Source organism: Mirounga leonina, unplaced genomic scaffold (assembly GCF_011800145.1).
Source record: "Mirounga leonina isolate KUSES-001 unplaced genomic scaffold, KU_Mleo_1.0 Mir_171, whole genome shotgun sequence".
Taxonomy (NCBI): Eukaryota; Metazoa; Chordata; class Mammalia; order Carnivora; family Phocidae; genus Mirounga; species Mirounga leonina.
The window spans coordinates 22411776-22428783 of NW_023270436.1; the positions used below are offsets into that span (position 1 = coordinate 22411776).

General features: G+C 47.5%; 2 protein-coding genes across 5 annotated transcripts in view; one reads left to right on the plus strand and one right to left on the minus strand.

Moving 5' to 3' along the window:
• ZMAT5 (zinc finger matrin-type 5) overlaps positions 1–1162 on the minus strand; it is a 28446-nt gene extending 27284 nt beyond the window's left edge. Inside the window, exon 1 of one of the 4 annotated variants that reach the window (XM_035017328.1) lies at positions 1043–1161. The gene's annotated coding sequence lies outside the window, so the exon portion shown is untranslated. Of the gene's footprint in view, positions 1–1042 lie in introns of all 4 variants that reach the window. The other 3 variants (XM_035017330.1, XM_035017331.1, XM_035017329.1) reach the window with 3 other exon arrangements.
• A 138-nt stretch (positions 1163–1300) lies between these two features.
• On the plus strand, positions 1301–3500 carry LOC118018636 (cytochrome b-c1 complex subunit 9). The gene is made up of 2 exons (XM_035017334.1): positions 1301–1638; positions 3232–3500. The coding sequence occupies exons 1-2, from the start codon at positions 1489–1491 to the stop codon at positions 3274–3276; spliced, it is 195 nt and encodes a 64-aa protein (XP_034873225.1). The 5' UTR covers positions 1301–1488; the 3' UTR covers positions 3277–3500.
• Positions 3501–17008: the final 13508 nt, after the last annotated feature.

A 17008-nucleotide genomic window follows, 5' to 3' on the forward strand; every position in this document is an offset into this window, starting at 1 on the left:
GCCTGGGTGGCTCAGATGGTTAAGCGTCTGCCTTCGGCTCAGGTCATGATCCCAGGGTCCTGGGATCGAGTCCCACATCGGGCTCCCTGCTCCTTGAGAGCCTGCTTCTCCCTCTGCTTCTCTCTCTCTGTCTCTCATGAATAAATAAAATCTTAAAAAAATAAAAAAATAAAAAATAAAATGTGAATTGGATCATGTCACATCCCAGTTAAAAACCCTTCAGTGGCTTCCTAGAGCAATTAAAAAGAAGATTCCTTACTATGGGTTACAAGGCCACATACGAGCTGACCCAAGCCCACCTCTTCACAGTCCGCCCTACCGCTTTCCCTCAAGCACTCCAGGACTGCTACAGCCTCAAGTCCTTCGCACCAACCTTTTCCTGTTTGACCGACTTTCATTCGTTCGGGTCTCTGGTTAAAGTGTCACCCTAGGCACCCTGGTTAAAATAGCACCGCCAGACGCTCCTCAACCAACCTGTCTTTTGCTTTTTAGAGTATTACTTGTTTTTGGTTACCACAACTCCCGATCTGCCCACACACAGAATGAGCGCTCCACGACAGCGGGGACCTGTTCACTACTAGGTCCCCAGGTCATGGCCCAGAGGCAGCACTAAGAAACTATCAGTTGAATGGCACTAATACACCAAAGCCCCTATTTCTATCCCCAAGAAGGAATGAGCGGTCCCCAGATCTCCCCCCTTCTAGGTCAGGGTTCCAGGGGGCGAAGCCCAGGGATGCGGGAACAGGAAGCATGTGCAGAACCGCCCCTTCCCCAGACGCCGGGTAAAGGGGTTCAAGCCCCAGGGCCCAACTTTGCCATAGGCTCCAACTCTAGGCCTGGACTTGGGGCTAACAGAGGAGACAGACAGAGATGAGCCAGGGACCTGGGCGCCCAGGCCCTCTCACCCTTTAATTCACTCCCCGTTCCGTTAAGTTGGTGCGGCCCACAGAAGGGGTAAAGGACTTAGAAAGGAAAGCCCATGTCTTCCCTTCGGGGGAAGACGACTAAGACTAGCCCCTTGACGTCCCGCCAGAGAGAGTACCTGGTTCCGCAGGGCCCGACGGCTCCGAGCTCCTCCTCCTTCTGCGCTCTCGTGTCGCGAACTGCTTGCTGGGATTCGTAGTCCTTCCTTGAGTATCAGCCTGCCCTTCCCAGAAACCTTTGGGAATCATAGCTGAGACCGCGCGGGGGTTGGGGGAGGTAAAGGGAGCGCGAGGGCTTCTGGGTGTTGTAGTTCGGGATATTCACTCAGCAAGAAATTATTGAGGAGAAACATTGGGTAACAAATCTTACCACACTATTTGGACCGTCCTGATCTAAATCCTATGAGACTTTTCCTCCCCGCAAAGCCATCACTTACCTCTATCGTTCAAAAAGATAAGTACTGAGATTCAGAAAAACTACAAATCCCATAAAGTGTTGCACGCCGAGGGCTTTAGGAGCGCATGATCGGCTGCGGCGCAGGCGCGCGCTTGATAGCGGAGAAACATGGCGGCCCCAACGTTTACTGCGAGGTTGTATTCGCTGCTGTTCCGCAGGACTTCCACCTTCGCCCTCACCATCGCCGTGGGAGCCTTGTTCTTCGAGCGCGCTTTCGATCAAGGCGCGGACGCGATCTACGAACACATCAACCAGGGGGTGAGGGACTGGGCCATCCCTGACCTTGGGCCTGCCTGAGGGGTGACAGTGAGAGTGGAGGCGGAGTGGGACTCAGTCTGCCTTTACTAAGAGGGGGGAAAACCCTGAGCGTCTTCTGTCGGTCGACAGCCGTATGTCCTCTCCGCCGAATGTGAATCCCAAAACATTAAATGATCCCGCTTTGTGGGGCTTATAAGTATTGCTGTCTCACACCCCACATACCCACTTGTCCATTTGCAGGAGCAAAACCTAAAGCCTAGTGGGAGCAAAGGACTTACTGGGGCTACACCATCAGGAAGTCAGTGGCGGGCGAGTCTGGGCTGGAACCCGGACCCACAGTCTCCTCTCTGAGGGTTTCAAGGGCAGATTTGAGCGGGCGAGGGTCGTGAGAAGAACATCTCTAACTTAGATACTGTGGTTGGTCTTTTCAGATAGCACTCTTCGCTTTCCCAGGCTTCCCACGTAGGCATTGTGGTAGTAATAATGGTTAGGAGCTGGGAATATAAAATCAGAGAGCCCTGGATGGGGATACGGGGCCTTGTCACTTGATAACTGTGGCGTTTAGTTGGGCGAGTTTCTTAACCTCTCTGAGCTTCACTTTTATCTGTGATGTAGAGCTGATAGTAACTACAGTAGGCAATTGCTGTGAGGATTATATGAGATGCAGGCAAGGTGCCACAGTAGCTGGTAGGTGGTGCACTCAAAAAATAACGTTTGTTAACATTCCTCGGGAGAAAGTGAAAGCGGAAGATAGGGCATAACCACACCTTTTAGACTCCTAGTGTGCCAACACTGCTAGTTGCTGTACACGCTTTTCATCATTACACTGTGGCTCATACCGGGGAAGGTCTCCTGCAGATAGGCCTGTAAACACCATTCACTTGTGTTTTTAATTTGAAGCTGTCTGTCCCTATGAGAGTGTTGCCACTGTTCCATCTCCTGCAGGCAGTTCTGCGGGCCGTTCCCAATGTTGGGGAAAAGCATTTAAGTATGCTGTCATAACTTACCAGTCTGTGCTTTTAGGAATGAGAATCCAGGGCATCTGGCTGGCTCAGTCAGTAGAGTGCACAGCCCCCAATCTCGGGGTTGTAATTTCAAGCCCCATGTTGGGTGTAGAGATTCCTTAAAAAAATAAAATCTTAAAAAAGGAATGAGAATCCAACTAGTTCCTGACCCAAATCATAGGTTTAATGAAATTAAAAAATGATTCAATATGAAGTATTTGGGGCCATGCATTTGGGACCTCTTAAGTAATACCTGGGAGTTGAACATATAAGACCTCTTCGAGGCTCTGTTCCTTAATAATTGTGTACATTTGTGTAATTACCTCAGTCTCCTGTAGAAGAAAGATCATCCAAAATTGTATTACCTCTGAGTCTGTTTACCTTTACGTGGCGACTGATAAAATCAAAGTAGTTTACAAGTGTTAGGAATGTGCATCAAACCTAGTGTTGCTTCCAGTTTGCCCACCCCAGCTGTCCAGACATGGTAGATGTTTCTCTCAAGCTTGTTTTAGAGACCAGGACAGTGGGGGTAGCTGCAAAATACGAGATACAAAGCTAAAAGTTTGTGGTTCTTGTCTTTAAAATGCAGAAGCTGTGGAAACACATCAAGCACAAGTATGAGAATAAGGAGTAGTTCCTTAGAGACCCCTACCCATGCCGGAAAGGACCAGGTCCACCCACCAGCTGTTTGCCCAAAACCAGGGCCTCAGCCCGAAGATGATGCTCAGATTACTCTTCATCGACCACCTTTAGCTGTTGGCAAGAAGCGGCTTCACCTGACAGACTCTTTAACTTCTGCTGTGTTTGAACTATGTTTAGTCAGAGTCATCAGCAAATAAATGTAAACTGTCCTTGAGACATGGCTTCTGCATCTAGTGCTTTGTTAACTCTACCTGATCTTCACTTGTTGGTTGAGACCCCTTCAGAGTCCTCTGCAAAACTCTGAAGGGCAGATTCCATTATTTTGGGTTCCCCTTTAACTTCCAGAGAACTCGGGTTTATAAAACATGAGCTATAATTGGAGGTGTTACTTTCAGCTTTTGCTTCTAAATCAGTAATTCCTGTCTTTTTTTTTTTTCCCTAGCGTAAGCTCTACATCCAAGGTGGGGCTTAAACTCAGGGTCCTGAGATACCAAGAATTACTTGCAGGGATGCCTGGGTGGTTCAGTCAGTTTCGTGTCTGCCTTCGGCTCCAGTCGTGGTCCCAGGGTCCTGGGATCAAGTCCCAAGTCGGGCTCCTTGCTCAGCAGGGAGCCTGCTTCTTCCTCTGCCTGCAGCTCCCCCTGCTTGTGCTCATGCACTCACTCTCTCTTGCTCTCTGACAAATAAATAATATCTTAAAAAAGAGTTGCGTGGGGCGCCTGAGTGGCTCAGTTGGTTGGGCAACTGCCTTCGGCTCAGGTCATGATCCTGGAGTTCCGGGATCGAGACCCGCATCGGGCTCCCTGCTCAGCGGGGGGTCTGCTTCTCCCTCTGACCCTCTTCCCTCTCATGCTCTCTGTCTCAAATAAATAAATAAAATCTTAAAAAAAAAAAAAAAAAAGAGTTGCGTGTTTTAGGGTGCCTGTCTGGTTCAGTCAGTAGAACATGCAATTCTTTTTTTTTTTTTTTTGAGATTTTATTTATTTGTCGGACAGCGAGAGAGGGAACACAAGCAGGGGGAGTGGGAGAGGGAGAAGCAGGCTTCCCGCTGAGCAGAGAGCCCAATGTGGGGCTTGATCCCAGGACCCTGGGATCATGACCCGAGCCAAAGGCAGGCGCTTAACAACTGAGCCACCCAGGTGCCCCTGAACATGCAGTTCTTGATCTCAGGGTTGAGTTTGAGCCCCACATAGGGTGTAGAGATTACTTAAATAAAAATAAAGCTTACAGGGTGCCTGGGTGGCTCAGTCATTAAGCGTCTGCCTTCGGCTCAGGTCATGATCCCTTCTCCTCCCGCTCCCCCTGCTTGTGTTCCTTCTCTCGCTGTGTCTCTCTCTGTCAAATAAATAAAATCTTCAAAAATAATAATAAAATTAAAGATTAAAAAAGTCACATGTTCTACTGACTGAGTCAGCCAGGAGCCCCAATAATTCCATTTTTCATACAGAGGAGAGCTAACTGGCTTAACCATAGGGAAGTCCTGGATTCAGCTTGGGGAAAAAACCCTGCTCCAGGGTCCCGTCTCCATTCTGCCTTTAATTTGCTGTGTGTCTTTGGACAAGTTGGCATACCTCTCTGGGCCACAGCCCATCTTCTGATGATAAAGTTGGACCAGAACTCTGACCATCCTGCCAGAGTTCCTCTCTCTAATAAGTTTGGTTTATCATTGTGCTTACTTGGTGGGTTTGAATCCTCCCTCTACCAGTTCTAGCTTTGTGAACCAAGGGCAAGGCACTTGACCTCTCTGAGCTTCAGTTTCCTGGTCTGTTACATGGGGATAATGAGAGCACCTTCTGTGTGGGTTCTTTGTAAGTATTAAAGGAGTTGGGAAATGCAGTTAACATAGACCCTGGCACACGGACATAACTGCTGGCAGAAACACGGGGGGATGCTTAAGGACCTGGAGAACCAGAAGATTCTGCCGGCAGGCTATGGAGCAGCAGGAATGTGAGGAAGAGGGGTTCAAGGAACATAGTCCAGTCATTGATTCAACAAACATTTGGGTGGCCACTGTGTGTGAGGCACGTGCTAGGTGCTACTAGGCATGTGGTAGCAAACATAAGGCTTGACCTCCCACAGGAGATACTGTAAATGTCATTCTGTATCAAAGATACATGGACATTAAGGAGGGCATGTGATGTAATGAGCACTGGGTATTCTATGAGACTGATGAATCACAGACGTGTACCTCTGAAACCAATAATACGTTACATGTTAACTAATTGAATTAAAATAATTTAAATTAAAAATAAAAAGATATATGGGACCCGTGCACTATAGGAAGCATGTGTGAACCATTTTCCTGAAGGGTATTTTGCACCTATGTATTAAAATCTTTAATGTGCATACCTTTGACCCAAGAGATCCCACTTCTGGCAAATTTTCCTTGTCCACAAGAGATGTTCATCATGGTGTTTTTTATAATGGGAAAAATGAAAATAAGATATCCAAAATAGGAATTAATATTGGGGTGAAATACGCAGTCATTTAAAACCTTGTTGTGACTGGAAGAAAATACCCAACAAATATGGCAAAGTACCAACCTCACTAATACATGAAGCAGTCTTCCAAATCAATAAAAAAAGGTGAATAACTTGGAAGCTGAGGCTAATGACACAAATAGGCAATTAGTACAAGAAATACAAGTGACTACAAATATGAGAAGATGCCCAGTTTCGTTAATAAACAAGATGGATACTATTTTGTCTACCAGATCAATGAAGATGAAAAAGATTAGCAAGGGAATTTCCATCTCCGTGTGTGTTCCCCCTATGTATGTATGCACACTGTTAAAATGGTTTTCTCTGGGCACCTGGCTGGCTCAGGTGAAGGAGTGTGGAACTCTCGATCTTGTGGTCGTGAGTTCGATACCCATGTTGGGTGTAGAGATTACTTAAATAAATTAAACTTATAAATAAATAAATAAATAATTTGGTTTTCTCGTGTTTAAAAAAAAGATTAGCAACATTAGTTTTTTGTAAAGGAGCAAGTACCACACATGGCCATTGGAACAATGGTTTTACAGAATACTTTGGTATTATCTATTTTAAATGTTTATTCCTTTCAGAAATTCTTTGTGCATGTATTAAAATACACATAGGGGCGCCTGGGTCGCTCAGTCGGTTAAGCAACTGCCTTCGGCTCAGGACATGATCCCAGGGTCCTGGGATTGAGTCCCACATTGGGCTCCTGCTCAGTGGGGAGCCTGCTTCTCCTGCTCCACCTCCTTGTGTGCACTGTCTCCTTCTCTCTGTGTCAAATAAATAAAGTCTTAAAAAAAAAAAAAAACATAACAGGGGTGGCTGGGTGGCTCAGTCAGTTAAGCGTCCGACACTTGATTTTGGCTTGGGTCATGATTTCAGGGTGGTGGGATTGAGCCCCCAAACTGGCTCTGTGCTCAGCATGGAACCTGCTTGGGATTCTCTTTCCCTCTCTGCTCCTCCCCTGCCCCCCCTTGTGCCTGTGCTCGCTCGCTCTCTCTCAAAACAAAGCAAAACAAAACAACAAAAAACACATAACAAAATTTACCATCTTAACCATTTTTAGATGTACACTTCAGTGGTATTAAATATAATCATACTGGGTGCAGCCATCACCACTATCCATCCCCATCTTATAAAACAAACTCTGTACCTATTAAATAGCTCTCCAATCTCCCCTTCCCCAGCCCCTGGCAACCACCATTATACTTTCAGGGTCCTGGGATCAAGCCCCCACATCAGGCTCCCTGCTCAGCGGGGAGTCTGATACTCCCTCTGCCCCCTCCCCCCCGTTCATGCTCTCTCTCTCTCAAATAAAAAATAAATAAAAATAAAAGAAGAAGAAGAAGAAGAAAATGACCTTCAATAAGGAAGTGACTAAAGAGATTTCTAGCACAGACATTTATGTGGACATTAAGAAGACTGTGGTGACTCGGTGTGTAGGGGTAAAGAAAGATGAAATGGAAAAAAATCAAGCTGCAAAATTTGTGTGTTTAATTTTATCCCATTTATGTAAATCGATACACATCGATATGTGTACACACAGAATACTGAGGGATATGCACTAAACTTTTCATGGCCACTATCTCTGAGGGGTGGAATTTCAAAGAACTTCCACCTTGTGCAACAGATACTGCCTTTTTCTCTTACAACAAGCAGATATTGATATTCTAATAAAAAATTTTTTCTAAAAGAGAAAGCAAGTAAGGGGCGCCTGGGTGGCTTAGTTGGTGAAGCAGCCAACTCCGGATTTCTGCTCAGGTCATGATCTCAGGGTGGTGAGATGGAGTCCTGCATCAGGCTCGGCACTCAGCAGGGAGTCGGAGCCTGTTTGAGATTCTCTCCCTCTCCTTCTGCCCCCTCCCCCTGCTTGTGTGCACACTTATTCTCTCTCTCTAAAATAAATAAATCTTTTATTTTGTCAAAGATTTTATTTATGTATTTGAAGAGAGAGAGCGTGCGCACAAGCAGGGGGAGTGGGAGAGGGGGAAGCAGGCTCCCCGCCTGAGCTGAAGGCAGACACTCAACTGACTGAGCCACCCAGGTGCTCCATAAATAAATCTTTTAAAGAAAAAAAAAAAAGAACGTAAAAGATGGTTAGGAAGAATGCTCATACAAAACAGTCAAAATATAAAGCTAAGTGAAAAAAGCCACAAATTCATATACAACACAATGCATTTTTTTGGTAAACATGTATAAGAAAAAAATTGGAAATGCTCATAACAAATTGTTAATAGTGGTTAACTCTGGGAGAGTCATTTTCCGTTGTATTTCTCTCTGATGTCTACGTTTTCTGCATCAAGCATGTATTATTCTTACAATGGGGGAGGAATAAATTAAAAGGGGGCCTCCCAGAGAGGGTGTGAACACAGAGAAATGCAAGATGTGAGTCCCCGGCTCTGGCTCCAGGCCTAGAGCCCAGCTGCTTGGAGGCCCAGGGTTCCCCTTCCTGAGCTTCCAATGAGGATTCGTCCTTGCGTGGCACTGGTAACTGGGAGCTGGGCCTCCCCAGAGCTCCCTGGGTGGGTGTGCCTCACAGGTGGGGGAAATGAGGATTAGCACCCTCCTCAGACTGGCACCAAGAAGCTGTTTATTACTGGAAAAAGTTTCCTTCCCAAGCTCAGCCTGAGGTATTTCCTGGAGTCAAGAGCTGGGACGGTCTTTACGGTTAGAAAGCCCCAAGGACTCCCCATCTGCTCCTCTTGCAATGGTGTCAGGAAAAGCTAAATGCTTGGAAACCTCATCAAGCAAGTTACTGAAGGCCTCTGAAATCCTCTTCTGAGAAGTTGGCATCCAGTATAGCTCTGCTGTGAGCAAGCAGGACCACTCTCTTGGCTAAGTGTATTTGAGAGAATGTCCTATTCTCCTAGCTTCTCTCTTGTTTTCAAAAATCTCTCCAGGGGCGCCTGGGTGGCTCAGTTGGTTAAGCGACTGCCTTCAGCTCAGGTCATGATCCTGGAGTCCCTGGATCGAGTCCCGCATCGGGCTCCCTGCTCGGCAGGGAGTCTGCTTCTCCCTCTGACCCTCCCCCCCTCTCCTGCGCTCTCTCTCTCATTCTCTCTCTCAAATAAATAAATAAAATCTTAAAAAAAAAAAAAATCTCTCCAAACTGGTAGAAACTATTCAGTCATTCAGTCCGTCCGTCAGTCAGCCAATACATCTTTGAGTGCCTACTCTGCCTGGCCCTGTTCTAGACCCTGGACACACAGTGGAGACCAAGGAAGATCCCTACCCTCTTGCAGCTTGCATTCTAGTAGGGGAGACAGATGGTAAACAAGAAATTAAATAAAAACTTCAGCTCACGTTAACGGCTATGAATAAAATAAAACTGGGTAACATATAGGGGGTGACTCAGGTTTAAGGAGCAGTGTGAGATGCTCAGGTAGGGAGTCAAGGAACATTTCTCTATGGAGATGGCATTTGAGCTGAAATTTGAATGGAAATCTCAGCCAGGTAAAGATCAAGAGGAAAGGTATTTCAAGAAATAAGAACAGTGAGAGCAAAGGCCCTGAGGTGGGTATGGGTTTGGTTTATTCATGGAACTGAAGGAAGTGAGGCAGTAATAGATAGGGTCAGATACTGTGTGCTCTTGTAGGTCATGCTAAGAGTTTGGATTCCATTCTAAAAAGAAAGGTAAGCCTCCGGAGGGTTTCTGATGAATAGCTTACATTTATCAACCAGTTACCATGAGCCAGGCATTGTACTAAGTGCTTTGCAGTTTATGTGTCATTTTATTTGAACAATTATCCAAGAAGTCGTTTTATTATTCCCACTGAATAGCTCTAGTGAGGTGTAAAGAGCACTGATTTTAGAATGGACAGTCCTGGGTTAGAATTCAAGCCCCACCACTCACTGGCTATGTGAATTTAGACAAGTTACTTACTGTCCCTGAGCCAGTATCCTCATCTGTAAAATACTCACCATGATATTGCACAATGGCAGCTATGATTCTTGTTATTTCTGGAGATGTCATCTTGGAGGGGTGTCAAGGAGAGTAAGGATTACCGTGCAGTAAATCCTCACCCAGATGACTGCTTAATTAACCCAGCCAGCGGCTATCCAGGCTGTACTCTAGGGCTGCCTGCCAAGGTTCAAAACTTTTCAGCTCTGGGCGGAGTCCAAGTTGGCCTGTCAGCTCAAAGAAGAAAGGCCCAGCCCTTGGAACATTCTAGGCTTTTCCCCAGTAGACAAAAGGATACTGCCTATCACAGGCTGGGTTCCCCAGGAAGCAGACTCTGGGCTGGGGGTTAGTGTGCAGGAGGTTTATTTCTCACGTCCATTTAATTTTTTTTAAAAGATCTTATTTATTTATTTGACAGAGAGAGGGAGAGCATAAGCAGGGGGAGCAGGAGAGGGAGAAGCAGGCTTCCTGCCGAGCAGGGAGCCCAATGCAGGGCTTGATCCCAGGACCCCGGGATCATGACCTGAGCCGAAGGCAGACGCCTAACCGACTGAGCCACCCAGGCGCCCCCATTTAATTATTTTTAATTAATTTTTTTATTTGTAGCTGGCACACAGCGTTACATTAGTTTCACGTGTACGACACAGTGATTTGACAAGTTTATATGTTACGCTACGCGCACCACGAGTGTAGCTACCATCTGTCACCATACAATGCTATTATAATACCACTGACTATATTCCTTACCCTGTGCCCTTTATTCCCATGACTTACTCATTTCATAACTGGAAGCCTGTATCTCCCACTCCTCTTCACCCATTTTGCCCATCTCCCCACCCTCTCATCTATTTTATACCTGCATCTACTCCTTGAGGTTCTGCAAGAACAGATTTGCAAAATAAAAATAGCTAGATATCCTTTTACTTATTAAACTCGTGAAGATTTTAAAAAACTATAATACCCGGAGTGAGCAAAGATGCAGGAAATGATCCTTCTCAAATCTGGCTGGCGGGAAGGGCCGATTGGACAGTCAAAAAACTTGACTCAGCAATTCTAAGAATTTACCCTGAGAAAATAATCATGGAGGTGGACAAATATTTAGCCCGGAGGTTGTTCACTGCAGTTTAATAGCAAATAATGAGAAACAACCAACATGCACAACTAAGGCACAGGTTGACTGACGTATAGTATCATGAGAGACTACTACTAACCCATTAAAGCAGATGCAGATGAGAAAGGGAAACATGTCCACAATGTCCAACTAGCCGAAAAAACAGGGATAACAGCATGTGTAGTATGATCCCATTTTCGTGGAAAAGGCATATGTAAAAAAGAAAAAAGAGAAAAAAAGAACATGCCTATGTATATTCCTTTTTCTAAAATAATGTTGGAAGGATAAGAGCTAAAATCCTAACGGCAATTATTTCCGGATGGTGGAAATGTTCTTTCTTTTTGCTTACTGATGTGAACCACACTGAGAAGCCTGTTACCGCTTTTATAATAACAGGGGGGAAGCAATGTAAGTTATTAAACAGAAATGGATTCCATCCCGTAACTCAGGCTGCTCGTCCAATAACAAGGAACAAGGACTGTCCTACATATGAATTTGAAGTCTTGTGAGGAAAGGACAAAAATCAATGAATTTAAAATGTCTGAGCAAAGTGCAAAGTTGGAGGGAATACAAATTCGGCAGGCAAAATGGAGGTTATGGTAATTGCTTCAGTGTGAACGAAGGACAAACATTGTTAAAGGGGCAGGGGCTAGTCCCTGCAGAGGATCACACACATACACACACACACACGCACACCCAGGGCCAGGCCTGGTCCTCGTACCATTAACCATATCCTATGTCACTAGATCCTCAACCCGAGGTGGGCACCGCTCTCTACCCCATTTTACAAGTGGAAAGTGAGGTTCAGAGAGGTTAAGTATCTTGCCCAGGGTAACACAGCTAGGGAAAGTAGAGCAGAAGTTCAAATACAGGACAGTTGGCTCCCGAGGCTGTGCTCATAACCACAGCTCTGTGCTGTGTAAAAATCATTTCTCTCTCTTCGCTGGGGCCTTGGCCTGATACGCTTGGATTTATACACAGATTGAAAGCCAAGGGCAGATTCCAGCCGGCATCAAGGACAAGGCAGTGATGGAATGTAGAGAAAGTGTCAGCTGGGAGCCACTTAGCCGACAGTCTCAGTACAGGGGTACTGACCGCCTTCAAGCTGCTCCCGGCCTATTCTCCCTTCAAAACTCCTGCACAGAAAACTTCCTCGGCTGCTCTGGACACTTATTCTCCACTGCACCCTCATAAGACTGCCAGATCAACTCCCTTGCTCAAACACCTTCAGTGGCTCCCCACTACTGGTAAGATCAAGTTCAAATTCCTTAACCTGCCATTTAAGATCCAAGCTACCTCAAATCTCACTTTACAAACCTCCCAAATATGGTCCTTGCTGTGGGTCCCTTTGCTCTCCCGTCTTGTGTCTAGGTATGGATTATGGAAATAGCACATGCCTGGGTTTGAATTCTAGCTCTGCTACTCTCTGGCCAGGTGACCTTGGGCAGGTTGCATCCTCTCCTTGAGCCTCAGTTTCCTCCTGTGGAAAATGGGATAATGAGAGCAATCCCTCACAGGGTGGTTGGGAAGCTATGTGAAATAATGCTTATAATGTTCTTAGCACCCGCCTACTAGTGGTGGTTTTGTTATGTTGCTACCATGAGTACATTAAGGGGGGGCTCCCTGCACAGTCTTCAGGGAACAGTGCCTAATTGGCATATTCGATCCACAAAATGTGGGCTGAGAGCTTTGGGGATGACTGTACAGCTGAATCATCCAAGTGCCCCACCCCTTGTCCCAGCTGTTTTGAAACCGTGTTCCTGACATCCTTTCTTTCCCTCTAAGGTCTGATCACTTTCTCGTGCTCCCGTGTGTCCCGTGATAATCTCGTTTTCAGTGTCTCTAACACTGTTTTGAACTCCAGCCGACTCGTGCATTCCTCCGGCGGCCCTTATCTCTTCCCTACACCTTTAACCATGTTAACGGAGTCCTCTCCGCTTTCGTCTATCTTCCTCCTTTCCAGATGTCTGAGCACACTTCTGCCTCCCTCCTGTACAGGCCTCCAACAGAGAGGCTGCTTCCTGCCCTGGGGCTGCAAGTCTGTGTGATGTCTTATCTCCTCGCCAATCTTCCCTAATGAAACACCTCCTTCAAACGGTAGTTTGAAGGGTAGCCCTTCCTTCCGTTAGCAGACAGGGGAAACTATGGCAAAGTGGAGATTTGGGAAAATATATCCTGCCCAACTTCCCACTCTCATCTCTGTCAATGGAATGATTTGATTATAAGTTGTATTAATAGAAGTATGGTGTTTAGAACAAAGGAGGTGATAGGTCCTCTTTTCCATGCTGAGCCAACCACACATGGAGTAAGTGTCAAGCTATAGGGAGACAGGAAAGCCAAGAGGCTGAAAATACGGACTTTGGAGGCTGGTAAGCCTGGGCTTGAATCTTGACGCGGCCACTGCTCAGCCATGAGCAAGGGGCTGAACCTCGAAATGAGGCTTATATAATCACACCTACCACCTGGCTTTGTTTCAAGGATTCAGTGAGGTAATTTGCTGCCCCACAAAGCTAAGCAGGCTACCTCCTCTGCTCCCAGGGCACCCATCACACGCTTACCAGGCTGGATTGTGCCAATCTTCTTCTCTTGCCTCCTCTTGTGTGTCCAGATAATCCTGAGCCCAGAGGTTTCCGGGAGGACTGCTGTACGGGAGTCACAGCAGCCATGCTGAGAGGCTGAGAAGTGGGGTGCACAGAAATCTGCCTGGGGCATTGGTGGGAGGCACCCGCCACCCTTCTCCTGGGTCCCACTGAGCAGGGCCCTGTGAGTTCACTAGCCTGCCTCACAGTGGGCCAGCACTGCACACCTTATGCCAGCCATCCTGCCAACATCTCAATGTGGAGACAAATGTGGCTCAGGGAACCTCGCTCAGAGTCACAGAGCTGGAGAGTGGCTGAGGCCAGCTTGGTTCTAACCCCAGAGCTCAGCCCCTGCTCTAAATGGCAAAAGCCAAATAAGCTGCTGGCCCTTCAGAGGACCCTGATCCCCAAGGAAAAAGTCTGGCACGGCCATTGCATGTTACTCTTGTGTTAATACTCTGGGGGAGGGGCCAATGCCTTTCTGTGTAGACCTCTCCTGAATGGGGGGGGGGTCTGATTTTCCAGCTGTGACAGGCCGCACACACCCCTGTGGCGGGTCACGGAGCGGGATGTTGCCCTGCTGACGTGATACAGTCCAGCTGGACCCGGGGCTGCGATCTGCCCATTGCATCTGTCATGTGGCATCTGGTCGGCCTGTCATAGGAAAGGGGCAACTGTCTCACCAGCCAGAGGGGTCCCCGTGTGACAGCTCCCAGGCTCCCCTAGAGGCAGGGGCCTTGAGGGGAGGCTGCTTCATGACAGAACTTGCTCGCGGAGCCAAAAGCTTTGGAGTTCAGGCCATTCCCTGATTTTGTCCTTCTGGAGAGAACTGTCAGCAAAAACCCAGACAGAGGCAGCTATCAAACTTTTCCTGGCCCTGGGACCCCAGCATTCCATTGGAAATGTGCCTGTTGGAAATGGGTGATTTGTGCAAAGAAGTTTCTGGCAGGGTGATTAACAGAGAGAAGTGGAAACTGCCCCAAATGCAGTGGCCAGAAAACTCCCATCAGTTTTCTTCTCTCCCCTTTGAACAAGATTCACCAATTTCAGAGTGCCCTCTGTCCCCACCCAGTATGATCTCAGCTGACCCTCACAATTACCCATGCCCATGAGGCAAGAGAGGTGAGAGAATGATCATCTCCATTTCCTAGAAGAAGAAATTGAGGCCCAGAGAGGCCAAGGAATGGACCCAAAGTCACACAGCTTGTTGAAATCTAAGGGCCTAGACCCTAGGCTCCTGACCCTCAGTCCAGTGCTCTTTTCACCACCCTTTATGAACAAAATAACAATAAAAAGGATGGGATCTTGAGGCCTGCAAATGTGCACGTGAAAGAACATAGAGTAAGCAGGCTAGACCACAGGATAGGAGATGGGGGCTGGAGCCTGCATGTAAGCTCTACACGTAAAATCCTAAATGGACAGGCATGGTTGGCCCTCATCCCACTGAAGGGGGCACCCTTCCAGCCTGGCTCTTTCGTGAAAACCACTTTAAGAAGAAGAAAACCATAATTACCCCCTTGGGATGGCAGAGCACTTAAGGGATCTGTCAGAGTGCTGAGGGTGGGCTCATGCAGCCAGAGAAAGCATATTTAGTGTCATAATTTCATAGTTGGGAAACTAAAATTAAGTGCCTGTTGTTCTTGTAATTCAGACCACAGCGAGTAAAGCTCAATGATATAACCTCCATGGCTGGGAGAGCGCCATGGAAGCCCAGCGAATTCTTAGGCAGGGCAAACCTCCCCCACTCCCAGGGGAAGTGGGGATAGCTGAAATCCCAGGGTCTGAGATTAGGGGGAGGGTTGGGGCTTTAAATAGGTTGAGAAACTCTGGACAAAATGCCCTTTAAGGCTCTCCGAGGTCTGCCAGCTACGTAAAATTCTCTTGATGATTATCGATTGTCGGGAGAGAATTTCCAGTGTGAAGTCGGAATTTGATTCTCATTTTAAGACACACATACCACCCCACCCCAACCCCACCCCCCGGGGCATTGGTTACCTTGCTTCTGGCTGCAGAATTGCAACACCAGCCTCTGGCCATAGTCAAGGTCCCTTCCTCCTGCCCCAGCACTCAAGAGATCTAGTTAGCTAGGACCGCACATCAGGCTGACCTGGGGAGCTCCTCCTGGGGTCTAGTCTTCCCCCAAGTGGATCTTCTAGAGCCCTGGTGCCTCACCTGCTCCTTCTAGGCATCCCATCAACATGGTCTGGATTCCCTCCTCACCTCTCAGCTCCCTCTTCCTCCTCTCTGATGCCAACTTCCTCAGAAGGGGGGCCCCACTCTCCTGCCTTCTCTTCCTCACCTTCCATTCTTTCCACATCTCCCCATCACTTCCTGGCAAGGTGGGGCAGAGCCCCAGGGAGCCCCACTGACTTAGCTAGGTTGACCTCCCAGCTGCTGCCTGACACTGCGACCACTACCCTCTGCTTCTTTTTTTTTAAGATGTTATTTATTTATTTGAGAGAGAGAGAGAGAGACAGAGAGCGAGAGGTAGTGGGTTGGGGGGAGCAGAGGGAGAGGGAGAAGCAGTCTCCCCGCTGAGCAGAGAGCCCAATTCGGGGCTCGATCCCAGGACTCTGGGATCATGACCTGAGCTGAAGGCAGACGCATAACCGACTGAGCCACCCAGGTGCCCCACTACCCTCTGCTTCTGGAAAGTCTCTTTGCTCTTGGCTTCTTTCTGTTCACTTTGCCTGCTCATTTCTCCATTCGTTTATTAGGGCTTAGTACAACCGTGACTAAATCACTTTGCCAAAATGTCTTAATATCCACGTCCCACCTTGGATTGTGAACTCCATGAGGGCGGAGGGGAGACAATCTTTCTCACACATGCCTGACCGCAGTGCCTGGCACCTAGTAGATCTTGGTAAACGTGCGCTGAGTGGATGCATTTAGCGTCTCCTCCCTTGGTCCTCCCAACCAGGCTGACCGTCCATGCCCCAAGCCCTGAGGGCAGGCAGTAAATACTGGGAGCTGCTGTTCGGGACAAATGTCTGGGCCATGGCCTGGCCTGTGGTCCTAATTCTGGGACTCCCATCCTCTTTCCCACCCTTCTTCCATATTCACCCTGGACCCTTTGGCCCCCTCCCAGGCCTCTGTGCTCCTCAGGCTCTGCGGTCCCCATCTCAGCTGAGAGCTCTACCCCCAGCCTTTTCTCTGCTTCCCCTGGACAGGAACTGGACATAAAAATGAAGAATCATTCAGTGGGCTTCATGGCAGACTGGACACACAGAGGAAAGGACAAACGAATCTGAAAAAAAAGTGAAATAAAACAGGGCATCTGAGATCTGTGGGACGATACTCCACTCGTGCAATACATACAAGTGGGGTCCCATCAACCTGGTCTGATGAACTGGGATTTCCCATCCTCCTGTCCTATAGCTATTGGGCTTATATTTTCTTCTTTCTTTGTTAAGAACAGTAGTGACAAGGATGCGGATGTGGGGGAAAAAAAAGGAATGGCATGTGGTGTAGGGGTTAAGAGCGTGGGCTTTAGGAGACAATCCTGGGACTGAAGCCCTCCTTGGTCATGTGGTATATGTGTGACCTTAGACAGGTCACCTACCCTCTCTGACCTTGGTTTTCTCATCTGTACCTACCTGGTGAGAGTTAGACGAGATAACCCAAGAACCCAGCAGAAACTCTGGCCATGGAAG

Excerpts from the sequence above, each read along its gene's own strand:
- LOC118018636 (XM_035017334.1), top strand. The coding sequence starts at position 1,489 with ATGGCGGCCCCAACGTTTACTGCGAGGTTGTATTCGCTGCTGTTCCGC. Across the intron at positions 1,639-3,231 it reads ACGAACACATCAACCAGGGG|AAGCTGTGGAAACACATCAA; the intron begins GTGAGGGACTGG and ends TTTAAAATGCAG.